The 21,664-nt window shown below is 34.9% G+C and overlaps 3 protein-coding genes across 3 annotated transcripts; 2 read left to right on the top strand and 1 right to left on the bottom strand.

Moving 5' to 3' along the window:
* The first annotated feature begins 7,077 nt into the window (after positions 1 to 7,077).
* Positions 7,078 to 9,378, top strand: LOC136799071 (2-acylglycerol O-acyltransferase 2-A-like). Its single transcript, XM_067055751.1, has 4 exons — positions 7,078 to 7,572; positions 8,076 to 8,295; positions 8,527 to 8,726; positions 9,198 to 9,378. Exons 1-4 carry the CDS (start codon positions 7,143 to 7,145, stop codon positions 9,350 to 9,352), a joined length of 1,005 nt encoding a protein of 334 aa, XP_066911852.1. The 5' UTR covers positions 7,078 to 7,142; the 3' UTR covers positions 9,353 to 9,378.
* Positions 9,379 to 11,811: 2,433 nt separating this feature from the next.
* On the top strand, positions 11,812 to 21,009 carry LOC136799069 (uncharacterized). The gene is made up of 2 exons (XM_067055749.1): positions 11,812 to 11,891; positions 19,476 to 21,009. Exon 2 carries the CDS (start codon positions 19,478 to 19,480, stop codon positions 20,777 to 20,779), a length of 1,302 nt encoding a protein of 433 aa, XP_066911850.1. The 5' UTR covers positions 11,812 to 11,891; positions 19,476 to 19,477; the 3' UTR covers positions 20,780 to 21,009.
* On the bottom strand, positions 12,709 to 15,519 carry LOC136799070 (green fluorescent protein-like). The gene is made up of 4 exons (XM_067055750.1): positions 15,034 to 15,519; positions 14,199 to 14,365; positions 13,555 to 13,676; positions 12,709 to 13,195 (listed from the first exon to the last, which is right to left on the bottom strand). The coding sequence occupies exons 1-4, from the start codon at positions 15,252 to 15,254 to the stop codon at positions 12,992 to 12,994; spliced, it is 714 nt and encodes a 237-aa protein (XP_066911851.1). The 5' UTR covers positions 15,255 to 15,519; the 3' UTR covers positions 12,709 to 12,991.
* Positions 21,010 to 21,664: the final 655 nt, after the last annotated feature.

The following is a 21,664-nucleotide window of genomic DNA, read 5'->3' as shown; positions in this document are numbered from 1 at the left end:
ATTTTCAGCTCATTAGCGATAAGCTAAAGTTTAACAGTCATAGGGCCGATTTTAGACCACACCGCCAAACTCCCCACACCGCCACAGGAAGACTAGATTTATCCGCCATTTTGGCGCGATTTTGGTGCTACGAAAATTATTTTGCTGGCGTGGTGTAAGGAGGAGATTCTTTGAAAAGGTGATTTTTTTGTTTTGAAAGTGGAATAACTTTGGGAATACTTAACCAATTCTAATAAAGACCCCTCATTTTCTCACAAAGTAAGGACTTTCAAATAATAAAATTAGTTTGGTTTCTTAAAATTGAGGGAAAATTTTGGCCTGTCCACCCTAACATTGAAACAAATGGCTGTCGCTATTGAGCTGGTTCATCTTTTCAATCGCGGTTTTTTAAAACCCAGGGTAAGATTAGGCTACAATCTATCACAATTGCTTTATTTGAAAATCTACGGCCGTCTGGAATTTCGAAAAATAAGAAAAATTGTGATTTTTTAACAAGATTGCGGATTTTTTTTTAAGCAGCATACACCATCTGAAAGCTGAGGATTTCAGCTTTCTAGTGGTGAAATTTGTTTTTAGCTATCATTTCCAGCTCATTAGCGATAAGCTAAAGTTTAGCAGTCATCGGGCCGATTTTCAGACCGCACCAGCAAAACTCCCCACAATCCCGCCACGGAAGACTAATTTCATCCCCATTTTTGGCGCGATTTTGGTGCTTCCGAAAATTATTTCTTGCTGGCGTGGTGTAATGAGGCGATTCTTTGAAAAAGTGATTTTTTTGTGTTTTGAAAATGGAATAACTTTGGGAATACTTAACCAATTCTAATAAATGACCCCTCATTTTTCTCACAAAGGTAAGGACTTTCATTTCTATTTCTATTTCTATTTCTATTTGGTTGAGTTGCAGGAAGCTTTTGAGGCCTATTTTCGCAACTATAGACGCTTTCAATGAGCGTCCCGTCAGCACCTTGGACTGACTACCCAATTCCCCTCACATGGCATGGGCTGACCCGGGCGAAGGTTCATTCACTTGCCAAGTGAACCGCTGCGAGTGGGAATCGAACCTCAGTCGCCTGTGCAGTAACCAAGGTCAATGACCATATACCACAGCGCCTTTCAAATAAAATTAGTTTGGTTTCGAAAAATTGAGGGGAAAATTTTGGCCTGTCCACCCTACCAAATGTTTCATTTTTCCGTGAACTTTGAACCCTTGGAACTTCTATATTACTAAACGTAGAATTCGTATTGAGCCGTGGGGGAGCCATTATGGATTTTTGAAATGGGTGTTGTTCGAAAGTTACGTGACAGATTTTGGTTGGATGGATGGATGGGTGGTTGAGAACGAAAGCGAAAGTGTTCAGGGGAAGAGTGTGAAAATCGGCGTTTTTGTGAAGAAGGCGTTGCAGTGCAAATTTTTTGCAAATTTAAAAACCCACTTTCCCCCTTGGGGCACAAGCTACCTGTTGACCGAAAAAATTACAAAATTCGTGAATCGACCATTGATAACATTAGGGGTAAAGAGACCCAATGACGTCACAGATTTGGGAAAAACTTCAAAATGTGATATCTCGAGTTTGAAAAGGAGTTGGGAGGTCGTTTACCCCTCATTGGATCGAGAATTCTATGGAGAATAAGATGGTAGGGGTTCTGAGGCTTGAGTGTGACTTTTAAATTTGGCTGAATTTTTAGGCGTTTTCAATTGATGACGTCATCAAAACAGGTAAAATGCGATATCTCGAGATTGGATAGGGGTTGGGAGGTCGTTGACCCCTCATTGGATGGGAAATTTAACGGAGAACAAGTTGGGAGGGGTAATAGTGGGTATATTATTTATAGAGACTTTCGAAAATAAATATATTCAAATTGAGGCATTTTGGATCCGATGACGTCATCAAAACCTAAAGAATAGAATAACTGGAGTTTGAGAAGGATTTTAGTAATGATTAACCCCTCATAGTATCGGAAATTATCAAGAGAACCTTTTCAGTCACAGTGAAGTGAAAAGTTAATTACCCTTTCGATGACGTCATTTTGGGCCAAAATGACCAAAATGACATCACCAAACATGAAATTTGCAATATTTTTAGTTTTCAACCATTTAAAGTGGTAATTTTTCGTTGTTTGGGCTTACAAATCAGATCTTTTTACCTTCCCGCCGTGCCCCACCATCCAAAGGGCTTATGATGCGTTCAGCTCATCTACTCCTCGGCGGGTGCGTGATCTTAGCTTTCCAGCGGTATATAACACTGTGGACACGGGCTAGACGGCAAATTGGTAAAATGCCAAACATTTTGCAACATTTTGAAAATTGTTTGCCGACCCGAGAAAAAAAATTTGCAACTATCAAAGAACAAATGTGTCTGGAAACGGAGGAAAATGTATTTGGAGGCTGAAACTTTGTATGTATATCAGAAAAAGGGTGAGGAATTCAAAAATCACAATCGCTAATTCTAGTTCTTTCATTTTCATGTAGTTTTTTTAACTTTTTTGCTTCTTTAGCATGGGAATGTCCCAATGTTTTTATTTCTGCCGAAATGGATTTTCTTTTCATTTGGGGTTTCTCCTTTCAGAAAAACTTATTCTTTACTCATAAGTTTTTGTTCCTCCATTTCCAGAGGCCCCTTGAAAATGGGTCCTACCACCTTTTTTGACTCATTCCAACCTTTTCCAAGCTATTTTCTTCAAAAACAAATATAAAACAATGCAATGTCTTCTTTTTTCAAAAAAAGATATATCTTTCGTTATTTTGATAAATAAATAAATATTTTACAAATATTTTTATATAATAATATTTTAACACCATCAAAGAATACTCCCTCCAAATTTGAGGTCTCTAGCTACACTAGAAAAAGAGATAATTCAAACAGCTTATCGAGTGTCCTACTAGATTTTGTGGGACAAGGGTCGCGGCGGCGGACTCGATCAACGTGCCTCTCTTCGCCACTATACTTGTCTTGAAAAACTAAGAAATTGAATTGCGACGGGAAAAAATCCTCTATTATCAGACAAAATGTGACGGACAGAGGGGCTTCTATGTAACACTATAAGGAATAGTATTAAGAAGAACCAAACTTTTGGAGACAAGAAAGTCAAATGAAATAACATTAATTTCTATCCTTTCTATCTCTTTTTATTTTGCTTTCTCCTATCGTTTTGTTTAGTCAAACCATTTCAAAAACTTTTAGTGTTTTTGCTGAATTTAACTTTCGTCTTTTTTTATTTTAAAATTTGAAAGAATGACACTACTTTGATAAAATGATAAAATCAAAGGCGCGCGGAAATTAAAGCCTACATGACATGGAAATTTTAGGAGGTGCGCAAAAATTAAAGGTCTTAGAATTAGAGGTTTGAAAATAAGGAGGTTAAGTATCAAAGACAAATCAACGCGACGAACGGGCTTTTCTCTGCAAGATAGTAAGGGTAGCAAAGTAGATGTTATATCAACAACGAAGATTTCACGATGTTTCGTTATAGAGACATTTTAGCCTGGATTTTAGAAAATGCAGATCATGCAGGCCCACATGTTTACTGCAGGTTGTGTGTCAAAGTCCGTTCGTTGCGTTGATTTATCTATCGTATCGATACTTAACCTCCCTAATAAGAGGCGCTCGAAATTGAAAGGAATTGAGGTAAATTGATATCTAAATTAATCGACCACCCGTCGAACGCAGTCGAACGTAATCGACCATCAATCGAACGTAATCGAACATCAATCAAACGTAATCGAACATCAATCGAACGTAATCGAACATCAATCGAACGTAATGGAATATCAATCGAACGTAATCGAATATCAATTGAACGTAATCGAATATCAATCGAATCAATCCAATTTTACCCAGAATTTTATGTTCGATTGATATTCGATTGCGTTCGGCAATCGATTGCGTTCGATTGATTCGATTGGAATTTTTGTTCGATACCGTTCGATTGGCATCGTTTGGGTAAGGGGTAAAATGGCGAAATGCAAAAATCGATTTTGGAAATTTTTTTTTTGAAAAATGAAACTACAAGTGACTATATCTTTTTTTAATGCATGAAGAGATTACTTTCAAATACAAAATATATTGACAATGAATGAGTAAGCTTTCTAGAAATCCAAACATAAATTGCATAGCTTTTACCAAAAAATAGCACTTTAGGATCAGAAACAGTCAAAAACCAGCTTTTTCCAATTTTCTTTGAGTTACAGGAATTAATTCCGTGTTTGTTTTGATCTGAAATTTTCAGTATGGCCAACATTGTTCCCTTGCTCATATCAGGGGGGCCCGAGACGGGGGTAAGAGAATTAAAGTTTCTAAGTAAAATCCTAATTATCACCCAAAAAAGTGCCTTTTTTGCCCATATCTTTTAAATAGATAGTCCCAGCCTTATCCCTCCTTCAGTAAAGCTTCCTATACCTTTTGTCCTTCAGAAAAGTGCGTTTGGTTTGGGAACGCGAAAAACAAACGCAAATTACCCATGTCAAAACTTTTCAATATATCTCCAGAACTAGCAAATTTTTTGAAATTCTGTAGAAAGGTCCATAGTTTTACTATGTTCTGTGAAAAAATCATAACCATCAGTCAAATACTCGTTCATTTAAAGATTGAAGACAAAATTTGAGAAGAAAAATAAACCCTGAGCACAAAAAATGCTTTTTTAAACACTTTTTTCCACCGAAAAACAAACAACTTTTATAGACTTACCTTCCCCAAACATTGAAGAAGCCTCTACTAATTAAAGTAAATGAGAAAAGATAAGATAAAACCTTAAAATCAACCAGAATTTACAATCTTTCATCCAAAGTAAAAGACGTGCTTTTCTCGCCGCCATCTTGTTTTAGAATGAGAAATATTTTCGGTTCCAGTTCCCATGTTTTTTTCTTCATCCAATCAGATCGCGCGATTTCACTTTCGCTTTCTCTAGTCCAATAAGACTGCGGGATTTGAGTCATGTGACATCACCCGTGCGGAATAAAATAGAAATACAGGGGGTCACACTACTGGCTACAGGAACTGAAATCAAGCAATTAAGGCCAATATTTTTGGTTTTTCGGAAGGATAAAAGGTAGGAAGCTTTACTGAAGGAGGGATAAGGCTTGGACTATCTATTTAAAAGATATGGACAAAAAAGGCACTTTTTTGGGTGAAACTGATAATTAAGACCATGATCAGTGGCTTAGGTTTTTTCTCATCTTCAATTTACTGAAGAAAGCGTAAATTTGATGGGAGTGTTAGATTGTCAACAAAGTGCCCTAAAAATCATTGAATAAAAGAAGAACTTAAAATCTTAAATAATTTCATTTTGAAGAATAGGTGCAAAAAAAGTTAAACATAGAAAAGTTTCATTTTTCATTGCTTTAATCGAAATGGGGGATTTGGAAAATTTTCTATGTTTAGTTTTTTGCACAAACCCCTGTAGCTATGGGCGAGCACCCCGTTGCTAAGATGTTGGCTTGAAATCGAAAATGAAACCACTCAAAACGAAAGTAAAATCGACCTGTACTCGAAATCCCGTAATCTTGATATACGAGTTTAAGTTTGCCTAGTCTAATTGTCAGCTATCAGGGGGCGTTAAAAGAATGTGAGAGCTTATTTTATTTGTATAAAAAGCAAAACAGACAGTATATATTTACCATCAACTGCTCTAACTTGGGACTATCTGACAAAACATGGGACGACAATGGGACGGCTTTTAAATTGAAAATGAAAAAAATCCGTAGTGGAACACACGTGAATGTCTGGAACGAAGAAGACCGAATTAGTGGTAACATCACCCGCGCGGCAAGTTACACACTCGTTATTTGTTAATCCCATCAGGCTATAGGTGGTTAGGCGGCGGGCGTTCTCTAATTCTCTAATCGGTATCTGGTCATTTTGAATGAAAACAAAGAAATTTAAAAGGGTGCGTTATCAGTGAAAGTTATCGTGACATGTTATGACAGAAAGTATGATTGATAAACTTGGTGGAGCTTTCAAAACAAATTGGTTGTCAAAGAGATTTAACAGTAGGTGAAAATACAGGCCAGATATCAACAGTCCCTGACAGTCCCATGTTTCGTCGACCAATCGCCCCAAGTTAGAGCAGTTGACGGTACCAAAGCTGACAAGATAGTTTGTACTGGCTTGAGTACTGGTAATTTGTTATTCAATAAACCAGATAGACGGTGTCAGTCAAACGAATCGAACGTCGAATCAATTGAACGCAATTGAACACAATCGAATAATTGCAATTAGGTTGTCGAACACAATCTGACCTCCTGTAAGTTGACTTTTGAATTAGGTATTTGATATGTTTAAGCTCTGAAATTATCTCAAAGGGTTGAAAAATTGTTCAACTACATGGTGAACTAGTTTTCCTGATAATTAGAATTTTGACATTACAGTGGGGGCAATTGTGTGATATATTTTTCATGATAATGCACTTTATTTTAAAAAGTAAGCATGGACTGATAATCAAAGGCAATGGATGGAAAATAGGCCATATTTTAAAAAGGCAGGGCAGCGTTTGATGGAAGCCAAAAAGGGGACTTATTGTAATGTTTTTCTTTGTGCTGATTAAAGGGCTGGAAAAGCAAAAAGGTTTATATTATTTGAAATTGTAAAGGAATTGATATTTTCTTACAAACTGTTCTAGCTAATCTATTTGTAAAAATATTGATTGAAATTACATACATTAATCCAAAGCAAAAGCCTCCTAGTGAGTCAAGCAATCAATTTTTTGATTCTCTATAGCTGATAAAAAAGGGTACAAGAACAACTTGAAAAACTATCGTTTTTGCTGTATTTTTACAATGAGTATAAGCTCTAGTTTAGACGGCCCACTTTCTGCCCTGCCTATTCTAATTGTTAGAGAAAGCAAAAAGTGGGCACTAATTTGGCAGTTAAATCTTTGCTTTAAAAAGGTTCGAAAGAAGACATTGCATTGACGTCAAAAGAGGGCAATGCATTGACTTTAGACAGGCAACTCTCTGCTAACTTCAATTCGCAATTAGAATAAGCAGGGCGGAAAGTGGGCCGCCTGGCTAAACTAGGGCTTACATCTAGTTTATTTCTCCCCTTTTTTCTTTGTTGAAATGAAATGTCATATGCCAATAGTTTGATTTTCAGGAACTTATAAATAAAATAAATCATTAAAAACCAAATCAAAAGAAATCAAAAGAAATGGGGTTTGCACCCTTGTGGATACCATTTAGTAGAAGAATGCAAACCTTTGCAGTTGTTTGTGGTGTTTGGATGGGATTTCTTGGTCATGCTACAGGGATCTTATGCTGGCTTTTTGCTTTTTTTACACCATTGTGGCCAATATCTGTACTGTATGCAACTCTCGTCATTGTTTTTGACTCAAACAGATCATCACAAGGGGGTCGAAGGATTGAATTTATACGAAAGTTGAAACTTTGGAAATATTTTTGTGAATATTTCCCAGTAACTCTGGTGAAAACAGCTTACTTAGATAGGAAGAGAAATTATATTTTCGGATTTCACCCACATGGTATTATTGGTGCTGGCGCCTTTGCAAATTTTGGAACCGATGGATCTGGCTTTTCTCAAAAGTTCCCTGGTATAAAACCTCATGTTTTGACGTTGAAAAGTAAGTAGTTCATCTGATCTTTGATAATAACATTTACAAAATAAAGTGGACAGAGGGGTCACTGCTTTTCCAAATTTTCATAATCCCATCATCAAAAAATGTACAAGAAACTATCCGATTTCCGAGAACGTTAGTAATATAAACGTCTCATGAAAAATCTAAATGAATCACAAAGAGAAAGAAGTCTTAACATTTCAGTGTAAGTTTACTGGCCAATAGGAAGAGACTTTTCCCTACTAGATTTTGGCCTTTTGTCTTATACTGTGACGCTCAAGCTTCAACCTTGACCCTAACTGATAACGATGGAGCCTTGCTACCTCTTGGAAGATAGACATAGACCATAATAAAAGAAATGAAGTAAATGAGGTGGAATTGGTGATTGAAACTAGTATAGATTTTATCTATTTTAAAGTTTCAAGTGGTCAATCCTGTAAAAAAAAAGTATTCAAAAAAGTCCTTGGCACTCAAGCGGTTTAAAGGATTTGAATATTTTGCCATTTTAGTTATGTTTAAATTTCCTTTCTTCCGTGATTTGATGATGGCACTTGGATTTTGTGATGTTTCAAAACAAAGTATTGAGCATCTTTGTGGTAAAAAAGAAGGTGGGAATGCAGTGGTGATTGTTGTTGGTGGTGCAGCAGAATCCCTTGATGCAAGGCCAGGATCATGTACTGTGACGTTGAAAGATAGAAGAGGATTTATAAGAATGGCACTAAAAACTGGGTAAACAGTTTTCTATGGTACTGACATTATATAATATGATTATGTCAAAAGGAACCAGATTATATAATATTTAAAAATGTGAAACTTAAAATCAAATAGAAATTTGTCTTTTCCTTTAAATTGTTTAAAATATTAAAATGTTTAACACATAGCTCTCTCTCTAATCTTCAATCATTTTTTAAATCTTTTGTCAATTCAAAGCCTCAATTTTTACCTTCATATATTTTATAGAGCTGATCTTGTACCTGTATTCTCTTTCGGAGAAAACGAACTCTTCAAACAAGCCTATAATCCGCAAGGATCACGGCTTAGGTGTTTCCAAGAGAAATTACGGAAATGGTTGACTTTTGCACCAGTTATTTTCTATGGTCGTGGAATCTTTCAATACAACTTTGGATTTCTGCCATTTCGCAAGAGGATTACAACCATAGGTATTCATTTTCATTTTGAAAGGGTTTCAATTTATGCTTCATAGTTGGAATAAATCTTTCTCATGTGTACAATAATAGAAATAATTTTCTGGAGGATCCTATCAGTGAATGTATAGAGTCTACTCCAACAACCTGCCTGAATATATTCCATTGAGGTGCATCGAAGTCTTCCCAGGCTCAAAATAGCAGATTTTTAAATGAAACAATCCAATTCATTGTATCTCCCGCGCCGGTCATCGTTATATTAAAATTTAAGATGAAAAGGTCTCTTAGATACTCCGGTATTTACAGCAGAATTAGGACATAAGAGTGAACTTTCAAAAACATTTTCCCAAAAATTAATAAGCGCGAGAATTTTCGAGAGTATAGGTGATTGTTACTTTTGTTTTCTTTATCCTTTATGTCTGCTTTTATAGATCAAGTTCTACCTAACTTTGGAACGAATATTTATATTAATATTTCTCATCTTAGTTGGCGCTCCGATATCAGTGTCAAAACGTGACGAACCGAGCGCAGGAGAAGTTCAAAAGCTACATGACCTGTATGTCAAACGACTCAAAGATTTATTTGATCGCTACAAAGGGGAGTATTCCGAACATCCAGATGCTAATCTTGAAATCAAATGATTCTGTGTCGGACAAAATTTTTAATACCGGGTGCGTCAGAAAAAACTTTGGACGTTTGGTGAGCCACTGGGACCGAGCAAAGTCTTTTTGAAACTCAAAACCACTTTTATTAGAAAGAGGATAGTCTAGCTTAAATTTTGAGGTATCATTCATTAAATTTGAAACAAAACTTTTTGAGATATGGCTAAAGCGCAAAATTACTTATCAAAAAGAGCAAAATCTCAAAAACAGGTTATTTTTGTTCTCTTTTTTTCTATCTCTCTCTTGCTCTTTTGTTGATGTGCACGTTTTAACGTGTCATTAATGTTCCACTGGGAATAAAACATACAGCGGGAATTTGTAAAACAACAATAAAATTTTATTTTGGTGAATGTTGAGAGAAGCTATTCTGTGAAAGTGTGGATGTATGGAAAAAAATCTCTCTTTCAAAATGCCGCGAAACACTTCTATTCACAACAGTTTAATTACCCATTTTTGACGTTTTTTTACACTTTTCGAAAAGTGAATTTTAACTTCAAAAGCTTATAACTTGAGAAATACTTTACCCAACTTAAAAAGCTATACCTCAAAATTTAAGTTAGACTATCCTCTTTCTAATAAAAGTGGTTTTGAGTTTCAAAAAGACTTTGCTCGGTCCCAGTGGCTCACCAAACGTCCAAAGTTTTTTCTGACGCACCCGGTAAGAAAAAGTTCTTCACTTTTTCAATGTCGAAATCCCTTTAGACTTCGCATTTCAGATTTTAATATATTATGTACCAGCAGGTACCAGTCAATCTAATTTATTTTTCTGATAATGATTTTAACGATAAAATTAGTTGATCAAATTTATATGTTTATATTTGAATTTTGAATTTATTGATAACACTAATATCTATTTTGGAATGTTTTATTAATTATTTTGTTTATCTAAATTTTAGCTCAATAGTGATTTAGGTTAATTTCATTTTAATTTTAAAAGGATAATTTTCAGTTGTTGAAGATGAACTGAACTTTTGTAGATGATTTTTAATGAATTTTATTGTTTTTATAAATTATTTTATATATTATAAGATTATATGTATAGTTTGCAATATGAATTTTATATACTGTTGAAAAGAAAAGGTTGTTTCTATTTCTTTTATTAATTTGGATAATACTACTAACTTTTTGAAATAGTATTTAGAGGGTTTATAAAAGTCGCTCATAATCAAAACCATTTGAACTACTACGTTGTACCCATCTGCTCAACTTCGGTATCTTTTTAAATTACTCAGAAATCAATGTTAATGTATTCGATGGTTGGGGATTAGTCAATACTTCAATTGGAATAATTTCTGCGAGATTTGATTTTGCGTTTATGCAAACATTTCTGGTGGAAAGAGTTTAAAGATAAGATTTTTGATTAAAAATCCCCCGTAAAATTTGCTATTTGTAATAGAAATTGGCACTACCAGAGCCATTCTCAAATCTGCCCCGGAGGTAAAATTGCTCTGTTTGGCAGTAAATTTGCTCTAATTGAGGGTAGTTCTGAATTTCCAGGGTCAGCTGATGCTTGTTCGGGTGGGGGGGGGGGGTATCAAAACTCACGGCACGAGGTCCGGGGGGTTAAACTTCCAAAAAAAATGTTATATCCTCAACCCCCCCCCCTTTATTCAAATTCTTTCTGGAAAAGCCCCCGACAATTATGCTTATGTTGCCGAAAAAAACCTTAATTTTTGTTTTCGTTGTTTCAGTTATAAAGAACAAAGAAAATATATAGAAAAATACAGTAAACAAAAGATCTCTCGACAGTCATGGTGTCTTTCAAGCAAAAAGATTGGATATCCTGAATCGAATGCGCTGTAAATAGATGTAATGTTGTTGTCTTTCATTCAATACTTGGCTCTGGTTAGTAATATTTTTTTGTCTGGTAAAAACTGATGTTTTTAATTGTCGTTATAATTTGTCCTCTACAATTTTTGTTGCACTTTTTTCCTAGATCAGACTTTACTTCCTCCTGAAGGTATTCAATCACCCATTGTATTTCGGAATTGAATATGTATTAATTGAACAGAGAATTGTAATCTTATTTCAATCATTTTAAGCCCAGTTTAGATAATGGGTTTTGAGGATTTTTACTTTATATAAACATTAATTTGTCCGCTTTCTTCGGGACATACTGTATCAGAGGTTTACACTTCTAAAGAGAATAAAGATCCATTGTGTCAGAATGATGTTAGATGTCGACTAGGTTGTAATCAACTTCATATAAAGAGGATTTGAGGCTAATCATCTTTTTAAGAGATGGATTCACTGTCATCATAAGTTGATATTCCAGATTCCAAGGGTCTCAATTCAATGGACTCGAAGAATTCAATAGTATAATCAGCAGTTTGAACAGTTTTCCTTTTTCCAAAAATCCATTCCGGAAGCTCAGGAGTATGCGTTTTGAATACTTGCGTAATCACTTAATTTCTTCCATTTTTTCTAGAGGTTCAACCGTTCAACTATCGAATCCAATGAATTCAAGAATCAGACATTTTGTAAAAATGAATTTCATACACCCTAAACAAATTGTCCTGTAAGTTTATTACAATTTTTTTGATATAATTTCTTTTCAACTTACTTCAAAGATTTTGTGGCAACTGGATAAGTACTATAATTATTCCTACTTTAAGGTATAATTTAGGTAAACCCTCATATTTTAAAAAGAAATTATAAATTAGATCTACCCTAATTTTAGCACAGATTTCAATACCCTATTTTCAAATAAAACAATACCCCATACCTATTTTATTGACTGTCTTACAATCCACCTGAGCAAAAAAAATACTACTAAAGGGGCACTTAATCGCGCCATACAGTCTATAATAAAGTTTTAAGTTGTCTCAGGTGTAAGGTCTCAAGAGAAATAATCACCTCAGTAATGATTTCAAAACGAGGCAGGGATTGTTTGTGATATAAGGGGCCCCCCAGCAGTTGCGTGAATGCGTGAATGGGCATTTTCGGTTGCGTGAATGCGTGAAAATTGAAAAAAAAAGCGTGAATGCGTGAATTGAAAAAACTTGCGTGAACGTGAAAATCCACTTTTTGATTGCGCGAATACGTGAATTTTCCCTTTTTTCCACCGATTATGTGCAGTTTTCCCGATTTTCCAATGTTTCCCCGATTTTTCCCGAAAAAATTCCGGTTTCTGAAAAATCGGATTATTGTATGAAACACGAGGAAAATTTGCGGCAATGCGTGAATTTGGAAAAAAAATTGCGTGATTGCGTGAATTGAGTGTCCGCTGGGGGGCCTCATATAACCATGAAATCGATAACCTTTGATTTCTAATAAGACTCAGAGTGAGATTGTTTTTCCAGTATTAAAAATGTATTAAATATAAATAAATGTTGCTAAGTTGCTAACTATAAAAGAAGATTTATCCCAAAAATGACATCGTTGCAGCTGTTATAAGAAAACTGCATTATATTCCTAAACTGAATTGAAATATTTTAAAGTACAAAATGTGTTGAACGGTGAAAAAGAATGTGGCTGTTATCATTTGATTTTTTTTAAAAGTTGTACAAGTCTCAGTGTTTTTCCCTGAGTGTGTTGCGTTTATCCGTTTGGTGATTGTATTGTTTTCATGATTGTGACTAACTTCGGCGTTGGGTTTAGAATCTAAATATTTTATCATTAACGGTACGTTTCCAAATCGATAGCTTTGATGATTTCAACGATGGTCAAATGATCAGTGTCATCATCTTCTGGGTCTTTACCAAAGGACGTCCAGAATGACATGTGATGGTACCCAGGGTAATCTTCTTCCCAGGCTCCTAACGGTTTGTTAAATTGAGAGTGACGAGCCATTTGATGGCCACCACCCATAACATCGAAAGCCTATGAGTAAAAATAGAAACAGTTATTTTGCGGTCGTATGACAAGAAAAATGTCTCATAAAGGTAGGTCACAAAAAAACGCCTCAACGTTGTCAAGCACAATACAGTATAGAAGCATACTCAAAAAGTTAAAAGTTGAGAAAGATAACTGAATTTATATTGAAAGAACAAAGAATTTCCATTGTTGTTGTGATTAAAGTCAACTTCTCTCTCTCTAATTCGAATAAAGTTTTTGGTCCCTTGAAGATCGAATTAGAAAGAATTTACTGTATTTCAGTCCTAGTGAAGTAGGAAATTATTATGTTTACTGCATAGAAAAGCTGTTCCTTTCTTTACCAAGCAATGAATATATAGTTTTACCTTGTTAAACTCTAATTTCATGCCACCATTTTTACGATCAGGGAGAACATAAACGCAGTGAGGAGGACAATGGTAAAGTATGCGCATGCCCAGGATGTTTCCGTTTGATTTGAAGCCAGTACCTTAAAAAAATAAATTCAGTAAAAGTCAAATACCCTATTCTTGATATGCGTAAGTCAAGATAACGTCATCTTTTCTAACGAAAGCATCCAAAAAAGCCGGATTTTGACCACCGTGTCTTTTAGTACAGAGATCAATCCCAGATTCTTTCGGGTGTTTCCGTTAGAAAAATGAGAAGAGGTTAAATCTAAATCATTTTTACATTGTAGACGTGTCACCAGTCTTTTAGTCCCTAAAAACACAAGACGGGGTCTCTAAGCCACAAAAAGGATTTATGGCCGGCATAATTTTAGGATGGAAATCCGTAGAGACTTGAATGTTATTTCTGACTGTTTTAATCTCTTTTGGAAAAGTGATATGTGACATGGTAAAATTTTCAAACAACATAGCGGCACGACCCCTTCAAGGTCTGTTGCCCCATTGAATAGCTACTTGATCAGGCAATAGACCTTGAAGGGGTTGAAGCTTAATGATAAATAGAATTGTACTGGACACGTGAATCTCAATGAAGGAATCAATGATACCTTTCAGATTCACTCTGTTGTAGATGGTTCCTTCTTCATAAGTGACTTTGGCTTTCACATCATATTGGCCATCGTTATCAAACTTAATAGTTCTCTCTTGAGAATAACCGTCGGGTTGTGTGCTCTTGAAAAAGTCGGCAATATGACGTGGGTATTTGGCAAAACACCTAAATAAATAAAAAAGTTTCTAAAAATAAAAAGATTCTATTCCTCTTGGACGAATTCTCGACTGTCCTTTAAAGCAACGTTTTAGAAATTTTGTTATAGATTGCTCATAATACAGTAAAACCTTTAATTAACAGACACTGTAAAAGGCAGAAACCTCCAATTAGCGGACAATTCTTTTTTCCCCAGGCCATTTCCTAGTCAAATCCTCATGGAACAAAGTTTCCAAAAGACAATTTGGGGACCCTCCAATTAGCGGACAATCTTTTATGCACGGAATGGCCAAAATCCTACTTTTTCTCTCCAATTAGCAGACATCAACGGTCAAACTGGTCACAGACTTTAAAAAATTAGACATGATAGATTTATCCAAGCTATTTATTGCTTAAAAACTTCAAAGTTTCATTGAACAAATTGCTTATACTTATAGACGTTTGGAGCGCTCCCTTTATCCAGTCGAATTTGAGCACGTCAAAAAAATGATAAATTACAGGGACCTCAAGACTACTATGATTCATAAAAACTAAATTGTTGCATATTCTCTTTTTTGAGAGACATTCTCCCATGTCCTTATGTCTCTAGAAAAGCACTTCGTACCAAAATTTTACATCTTTAACACTGATTCATCGAGGCACCGATCCCCAATACATAACAAAAAAAACAAACTTACAAAACACCATAAGACAAACTACTCAAAATAGTAGCCCAAGGTACGGGAAGATCACCAGTGGTGCAAATATATTTGGATTTGACAGTTCCAGTGGTGGCATCACCAGTACCTTCGCCTTTGATGGTGAACTTCATTCCTTCCACATCTCCTTCTAACTCTGTTATGTATGTCAATTCTTTTTGGAAGAGTTTAGCTCCTTCTGTCAATGCGTCGTCAGCCATTTTGATTTTTGGTTGGGAGAAGAAATCTCTGATAAAATAAAGCTAAGAAATATTAGTTATTGGCTAAAACTGACTCTGACTCATTTATCTGATAGAAAGATAAAGCGTTTTTGTTCAAGTTTTTGTATTAGCTATCAACAAAAACTGGACTTGGTGTTCATCTAATTAAAATCTTTTTTTAAGAAAGTCTTTTTTGCCGTCTTTAGCTAAAGGTTTTATTTTTACATAAAGTGTTCCCGTTTCATATCAGACACATATTTCATATCAGGGCTGCCTAATGTTATATTATGCTGATATAAGCGAAAATGTTTTTCTATTCCTCTTTTTGACCAATCTTGCTCCACATCCGTGTCCATCCAATGGGAGAAAGCTTGTGAATTAAAATTGATGAGTAAGCAAACGATATCACTCTTATTTAAAAAACAAAACCTTTAAAATCCGTTGTAAAACAGAATCTGAGTAAAATGCCTTCGGTTGGATTGGCTCAGTGTATTCTATCGGTTTCTAGATGTTAAGCCTTATATTTAAATATGAAGCTATTAACTCCAAATGTTGAGGCTAGTAAGAGGTTTACAATATCAATTTACCTTTTTCAAGCTAAGCTTCTGTGGTGATGTTGTTGTAGATAGAATTGTAGTTGAAGATGATTTTGAACTGAAGATTTCCATCGTTTATACTACTTTTCAAAAGTTTCTTTCGTAATCTATTATTTTTGTTTCGCAGCTGAAGATCTTCTTGTGTCAACGAATGACTATTCAATAGATATCCCCACTTGAACCTTTTGAGTAGGTCTATTGGCCAGTGTGATAGGTTACTAGGCATTCGTGACCTCAGGCTAGCATATGGAAGTGTTTTGTTTTTATAAAGCAACAGTCTAGGGCTATAAACAGTGTTGACAGGTCGACATATCAATGATTAAAAAAATAAACATAGGTGTAAACGCATTATGAAATTTGAACTTTGAATCGTTTGTAATCAACGCTTTTAGACTAATTTCATCAAGACAAAATTTGCATTCGATCTTTGGGATACATGAGAGCCCGGTGGGGATCATTTAAAAATAAATAGGGGTCGGAAGTTACTGCTGGTCAGGGTCACCTTTTTCACTAAGTTTTGAAAATTGTATCCAAAAGGAATATGACTTTAGTTCATTTTCACGACTTTTTAAGGTATGGATTTTGGGAAAAATAGAGAAAATTCCATTTGATAGTCGCTCCAAACCTTCTTCTTTCAGATTACTTTAGTCGAATTTTCGCCATAAGAAGATTCCTCTTCCGATGAACAGAACAGGCCCTATCCAGGACATCATTCACTATCTTAGGATAGGGAAATCACTGCGCAATCCCCCTTTTTAATAGGGGGATGCCAAATTTGTAAGTGATAAAATCCCCTTTTATACTGATGGTTACACAAAGGTCCATTAATTTTATTTCAAACGGTCACAAAACTACCTATAGACTAAATCTCTGTCAATGTTACAAGAAAAATTACCAAAACGTGTTTGTCCTTGAAATTTCGAAAAGGAAATAATGGTAGTAAATGCTTAGTCATTCAGCCCCTTTGGAAAATACCTACTTAAAATCCTAAACGTCCTGAAACGATATAAAAAGTTCCTTAAACTCTCTGGATATCCCTTTGTGTGATACCCCTTTTTAATAGGGGATGCCAATTTTTTTTGGGGGGAGGGTACCAAGATTTGTCTAAAAAACTGGGGGAATAGGAATATAGGAGGCGTCAAATAAGAAAGGGGGCGTTGAAAACTATGAGTTTGATTCTAGGTAGACCTTCATCTTGGTGGCAACAAACAGGGCCGGTGATTTGGTTACTACTATGTAATAACAAAATGAAACCTATAAGTAAATAAAGCGGAATTTTTCATAAGTAAAAGTAGATTTAGAGTATGCTTTTAACAGACAGTAAGCATACGGTAATCAAAAGTAAAATTCTCCAAAGTAATTAAAGCGATGCTCTCGAGTCGACACAAACTCTCTACCAACTTCATCTAAATCAAGTTATCCGTTAGATTCTTATGGATATGGAGCAAATTTGCTTCATTGTTGAATGTAGCCAAGTCTTCATACTGCGTGCTGTAGAAAAAGATTTTTCAGGTGTGCACGAAGAAGAAGCTTGACGACATAGACGATATTTGGAGTTCTCGGTTTGCAGAAAAAACAACTTTTGAGGACTTTATACACCTCTTCATGCCCTAAAATTATTCCTTTCGTTTTTTGTGAATATCATGCGCACTATCTGTCTTCTTTTCATAGGATAGGATAGTCGTTGTAATTTGGTAAGTAAATAACAAAATTATAGAAATCAATATAACGAAATGGAGTTACAGGACCTTCTCTAGTTATATCCCCTCTCCTCGGTCCTAGTTCTTTTACTAGTTCTTTTCGCTGTTTTAGTTTTCATACGCCCGTAGTTAATAAGATATCTGTTACGTTGAGGTTTCTCCCACGTAGGTGGTGCCGATAATGTCTTTCTATATCGCGCCGTAAATACGCACGTGGAAAACATGACTACTTTTTTTTGGCACAAAAAGAAATTTCAAGGAAATGCACTCTACAGTAAGAGTCGATTCAAACCTGTTTTACTAGGTACACATTTTTTTTATAAGCAACTCCGATTTTCGGGTCAGGGCTGGGGTTGCTTAGATTCTGGCTTATTTCTGAAAAATTTGGTTTGACCACCCCTATTTATCAGTCTGTGCCACTAACTCGATCGGGAAGGTAATGAATGGGCAAGAGGTAAAAAACGGACTTTCAGATCGGGAAGAAGCGGGAAAATAAGGAAAACTCGATCGGGTTGGAGCTTCGCGAAAATTAAATCCTAATGAAATTTGGAAGGTCCTCTTCCGCGAAATATTTCTGAACAAAACTCAAAATATGTCAGATAAATACTATTTGAATGGTTACTTGCATCAAAGAAGCGCTAATAATGTGTATTTCAACAACCAACATGCATGATTTGGAAGTAAAAGCCACAAAACCGTGAAAATATTGCCACCCAATAGTGCCACCCGCGAAATTAAGTCCCCGCGAATTTTTTGAATTTCGCGGATAGGCCCAACCGCGAAATTTAATCCCCGCGAAAGTTTATCCCATTAAAGTATCTAAAAAGCTTTTACTAATTACTTTGGCTAATTTCAGGGCTGGAGCCTTAGCAGCCTGGTTGCTTATAAAAGAATGTGTACTTTTTTGGTATCTGGATGCTCTTATTTTTAGTTTTAGCCAAAACTAGAGATCGTGAATGTCCACTATATTATCACTTATTCTTTGCCGAGTCTTTATGTTATTTTTCATGAGTGCTGAAAATAGGAATTCCTACCACTATTTGCCTTAGATATCTCAACTTTTGAGATTAAATCTTTAATGCTTTCAAAATTCCACGAAAAATTCTCAGATTTTAATAAGCGGGGGGTGGGGGTGGGGCTGGAATAAAAATGTCCAAAAAGGAAAATTTTTGAAAAGGAAGCTAATACAACAGAATTAGGGCAAAAGAGGACAACATTTTTCCCAAAAAAATTTAAGAGGGGGTTGGAATAAAAATGTCCTAGGTGGAAGATTTTCGAAAAAAAATTAATTAGCGGGGGGATGCTTATTAGGCAGAGAGTATTTGAGATACTCTGATACGGCAACGTGAAGAAGAGTAACAGAAGATTCAATTGTGGGAGCGCTGAAAGAAGGGGAAAAGTGGAAACTTAAATCAAACAAAGACATCTCGAGAAGCTCTTCCAGCTATCGTTGGAAAAAGTAGGAAATTTTGAGTAAGATAAGCATAGGTGTCGTATCCACTTAAACGAAACAATTATCAACTTTTTGTTGAAAATATATTTCTCTTTTTAGCTCCCAGGCATTCTTTTTCTTTGATATCAATTTCAGGCCTTTCTTGAGATTTCTAAACAATTAAAATACGACCAGTTATGTTTTAAAGCCCCATTCCGCTGCGCGCTGTTCTTACATAAGTTGAGTGTATTCAAATTTAACCGACATATATTTGGGGCCATGATACTATACTGTATTCTGTGACCATTATACAAAAACAGGAATTGAGTTAGCTGTCTAAGTGCAATGTATCTTCAAAAATAAATTCTTGTCATGTCCGAGGCTCTTCTCCAGCCAACTTTATGATAATTACTTGACCAAAACAGTGCTATTATTTTGATATGTGATTTTTAATTTCTTTTAGAATTAATATAATTAAAAAATCATCTTTTAGCAATGAAAACTGCACTGCTTGGTTTAAATGATGATTCATTACCAAGAGTTCGATTGATACCAGAAAATACTGGTAACATTACCCCAAACCATTTTGTTATCGAAGGGAAGATAGTGGGCAATTTACGTAAATCAATGGATGCATCGTTTAATAATAACACTTTTACAGTATCTGAATGGACCAGTCAAAGTCATTTTATCAGAAACATTGTTTGGGTTTACAATCGAATCGATAATAGCAATAAACTGACTTTAAAGTGTCGCAAAGGTTTTTACTATTCACCAAAGAATTCATTGAGTAGTGCCATCAACGCAAGTCATGATTTTGTTATTTTTGCAGTTGAACATAAAAACAGACGATCTATATCTTTGACTTTATGTCAGTTAGTTGATGATTTTAACCCCGCCATGGATAGAACAGGAAGAGACCTGGGAACTATTTGTGAGTTAGAAGAGGAGCACTGTTACGCGAAGGACTTTGATATAAAGCTATCAACGAATGAAAAGACTTTAAGTCTTATGGTCAAAACCTTCAACAAAGAAAATAAGGAACACAAACGCGATGTTCATATATTCAGATCTCTTTTCTCTTCAGATAATTGTTTATCCGTGGAAAGAGTTCTGACCATTGACGCAATGTCAATGGGAGTTTGGTCGAATGATTTTGTTTTTAACATCAATGCTGATAAAATACTCATGTTCTTAGTAGATGGTGTAGTCGTTTATTCCTTGCACACGCAAAGTGTAATTGCAAAACATTATATCAAAGAAATGTTCTTCCGCTTTGAATGGGCTCATGATTTGAAGCATGGTGAAATTTTGATTCATTTTGCTGAGAAACGGACCAAATTAAACGTTTATAGCATTAATTACTTGGAGAAAACATTGTCCTTGATAACTACAGTTAATGTTTCAGATTTCATACCAAAACATCTTAGTTTCAGTTTTCGTTGCCAGAAGCTATTTAATCAAGTGACTTCTGGCACATCTTTATTGATACTGGCAAGGCGAGATGTTTATTTGATCGACCCTTTCACAGGTCATCTCTTACAAAAGATAACATCTGATGTCAGTAGACCAAATATCTCTGTTAGAAATGTCCAGTTGAATTGGTGCTCGAATGAAGTAGTGGTGTTTTATAGCGACGTTGACAATAAATTGTTTGGACAAGTTTTCAAATTGAAAACAAGACTGGTCGAACGACTGCTACATTCTGCACTTAAAGTTGTATTATTAGATTATTCCATCAATGATTTGGTACAAATGAACTTACCCAAGTCGATTAAGGATAGATTTTTTAAATGACCAGCTAAAGTTTCTTGTATACTACAAGGTGAGCAAAAAAAGGTATGGCCTGATAATAATTAGTTGATCAAATTTATTTGTTTATAATTTTAATTTTGATTTTCTTTTGATGCACTGATCTATTTTGAATGTTTACTTGATTTTTTTTTCCAATCTAAATTTAGTACTATAGTGATTATTTAGGTTAATTTTATTTTAGTTTTAAAATTCATATTGCAAACTATACATAATCTGGGTATATATAAAATAATTTATAAAAACAATAAAATTCATTAAAAATCATCCATTAAAGTTCAGTATCTTCATTAACTGAAAATTAACTGAACTTTCGTAGATAGTTTTTAATGAATCTCATTGTTTTTTTAAATCATTTTATATATACCCAGATTATGTATAGTTTGTTTGCAATATGAATTTTATATCCTGTTGGAAAGATACCTAAGTTTATTTCTATTTCTGTTTTTAGTTTAGATATGAAACCTTTTGAAGTTTGTGGGTTTATAAAAGTTGTTCATAATCAATTCTTATATTTCTTATAGCTTTTTATCTTAGAAAACTCTTGGTTATTTTTATAGTATTTTCTTTATGAAATCTGAGAACGTTTTAATTATTATATATCTTCAAAATACTTTGATAAACAAAATGAAACTTCTAATAATTAATCAGGTAGAATAAGGCCACCAAAACCCATCAGAACCTTGAAAGAAATGGTGTAAAGATAAAATTTTGTACAGAGGTCCAGGAACATGTTAGGAATCACGAACGAAAATCGCCACCTCCAAGATAATTGGAACACCCTCAAATTCATAATAGGGACATGGTTCCTTTTTCTAAAGTTTAAACTTATTTTTAAAGGTTTTCCAATGTCAAAACTAACTAAACAGG

This window comes from Clytia hemisphaerica, unplaced genomic scaffold (assembly GCF_902728285.1).
Source record: "Clytia hemisphaerica strain Z4C2 unplaced genomic scaffold, Clytia hemisphaerica genome assembly, whole genome shotgun sequence".
Classification (NCBI taxonomy): domain Eukaryota; kingdom Metazoa; phylum Cnidaria; class Hydrozoa; order Leptothecata; family Clytiidae; genus Clytia; species Clytia hemisphaerica.
The sequence above is the reverse complement of the archived record's forward strand: the minus strand, read 5'-3'. Positions and strand labels throughout refer to the sequence as shown.

What these genes read in the sequence shown, in the direction of transcription:
- LOC136799069 (XM_067055749.1), top strand. Translation starts at nt 19,478, where the DNA reads ATGAAAACTGCACTGCTTGGTTTAAATGATGATTCATTACCAAGAGTT.
- LOC136799071 (XM_067055751.1), top strand. Translation starts at nt 7,143, where the DNA reads ATGGGGTTTGCACCCTTGTGGATACCATTTAGTAGAAGAATGCAAACC. An exon ending in TCATGTTTTGACGTTGAAAA is followed by an intron (nt 7,573 to 8,075) that starts GTAAGTAGTTCA and finishes TTGCCATTTTAG; the next exon opens with TTATGTTTAAATTTCCTTTC. An exon ending in CAAGAGGATTACAACCATAG is followed by an intron (nt 8,727 to 9,197) that starts GTATTCATTTTC and finishes TTCTCATCTTAG; the next exon opens with TTGGCGCTCCGATATCAGTG.
- LOC136799070 (XM_067055750.1), bottom strand. Translation starts at nt 15,254, where the DNA reads ATGGCTGACGACGCATTGACAGAAGGAGCTAAACTCTTCCAAAAAGAA. An exon ending in AGTTTGTCTTATGGTGTTTT is followed by an intron (nt 14,366 to 15,033) that starts GTAAGTTTGTTT and finishes TTATTTATTTAG; the next exon opens with GTGTTTTGCCAAATACCCAC. An exon ending in CAACAGAGTGAATCTGAAAG is followed by an intron (nt 13,677 to 14,198) that starts GTATCATTGATT and finishes TATTTTTTTAAG; the next exon opens with GTACTGGCTTCAAATCAAAC.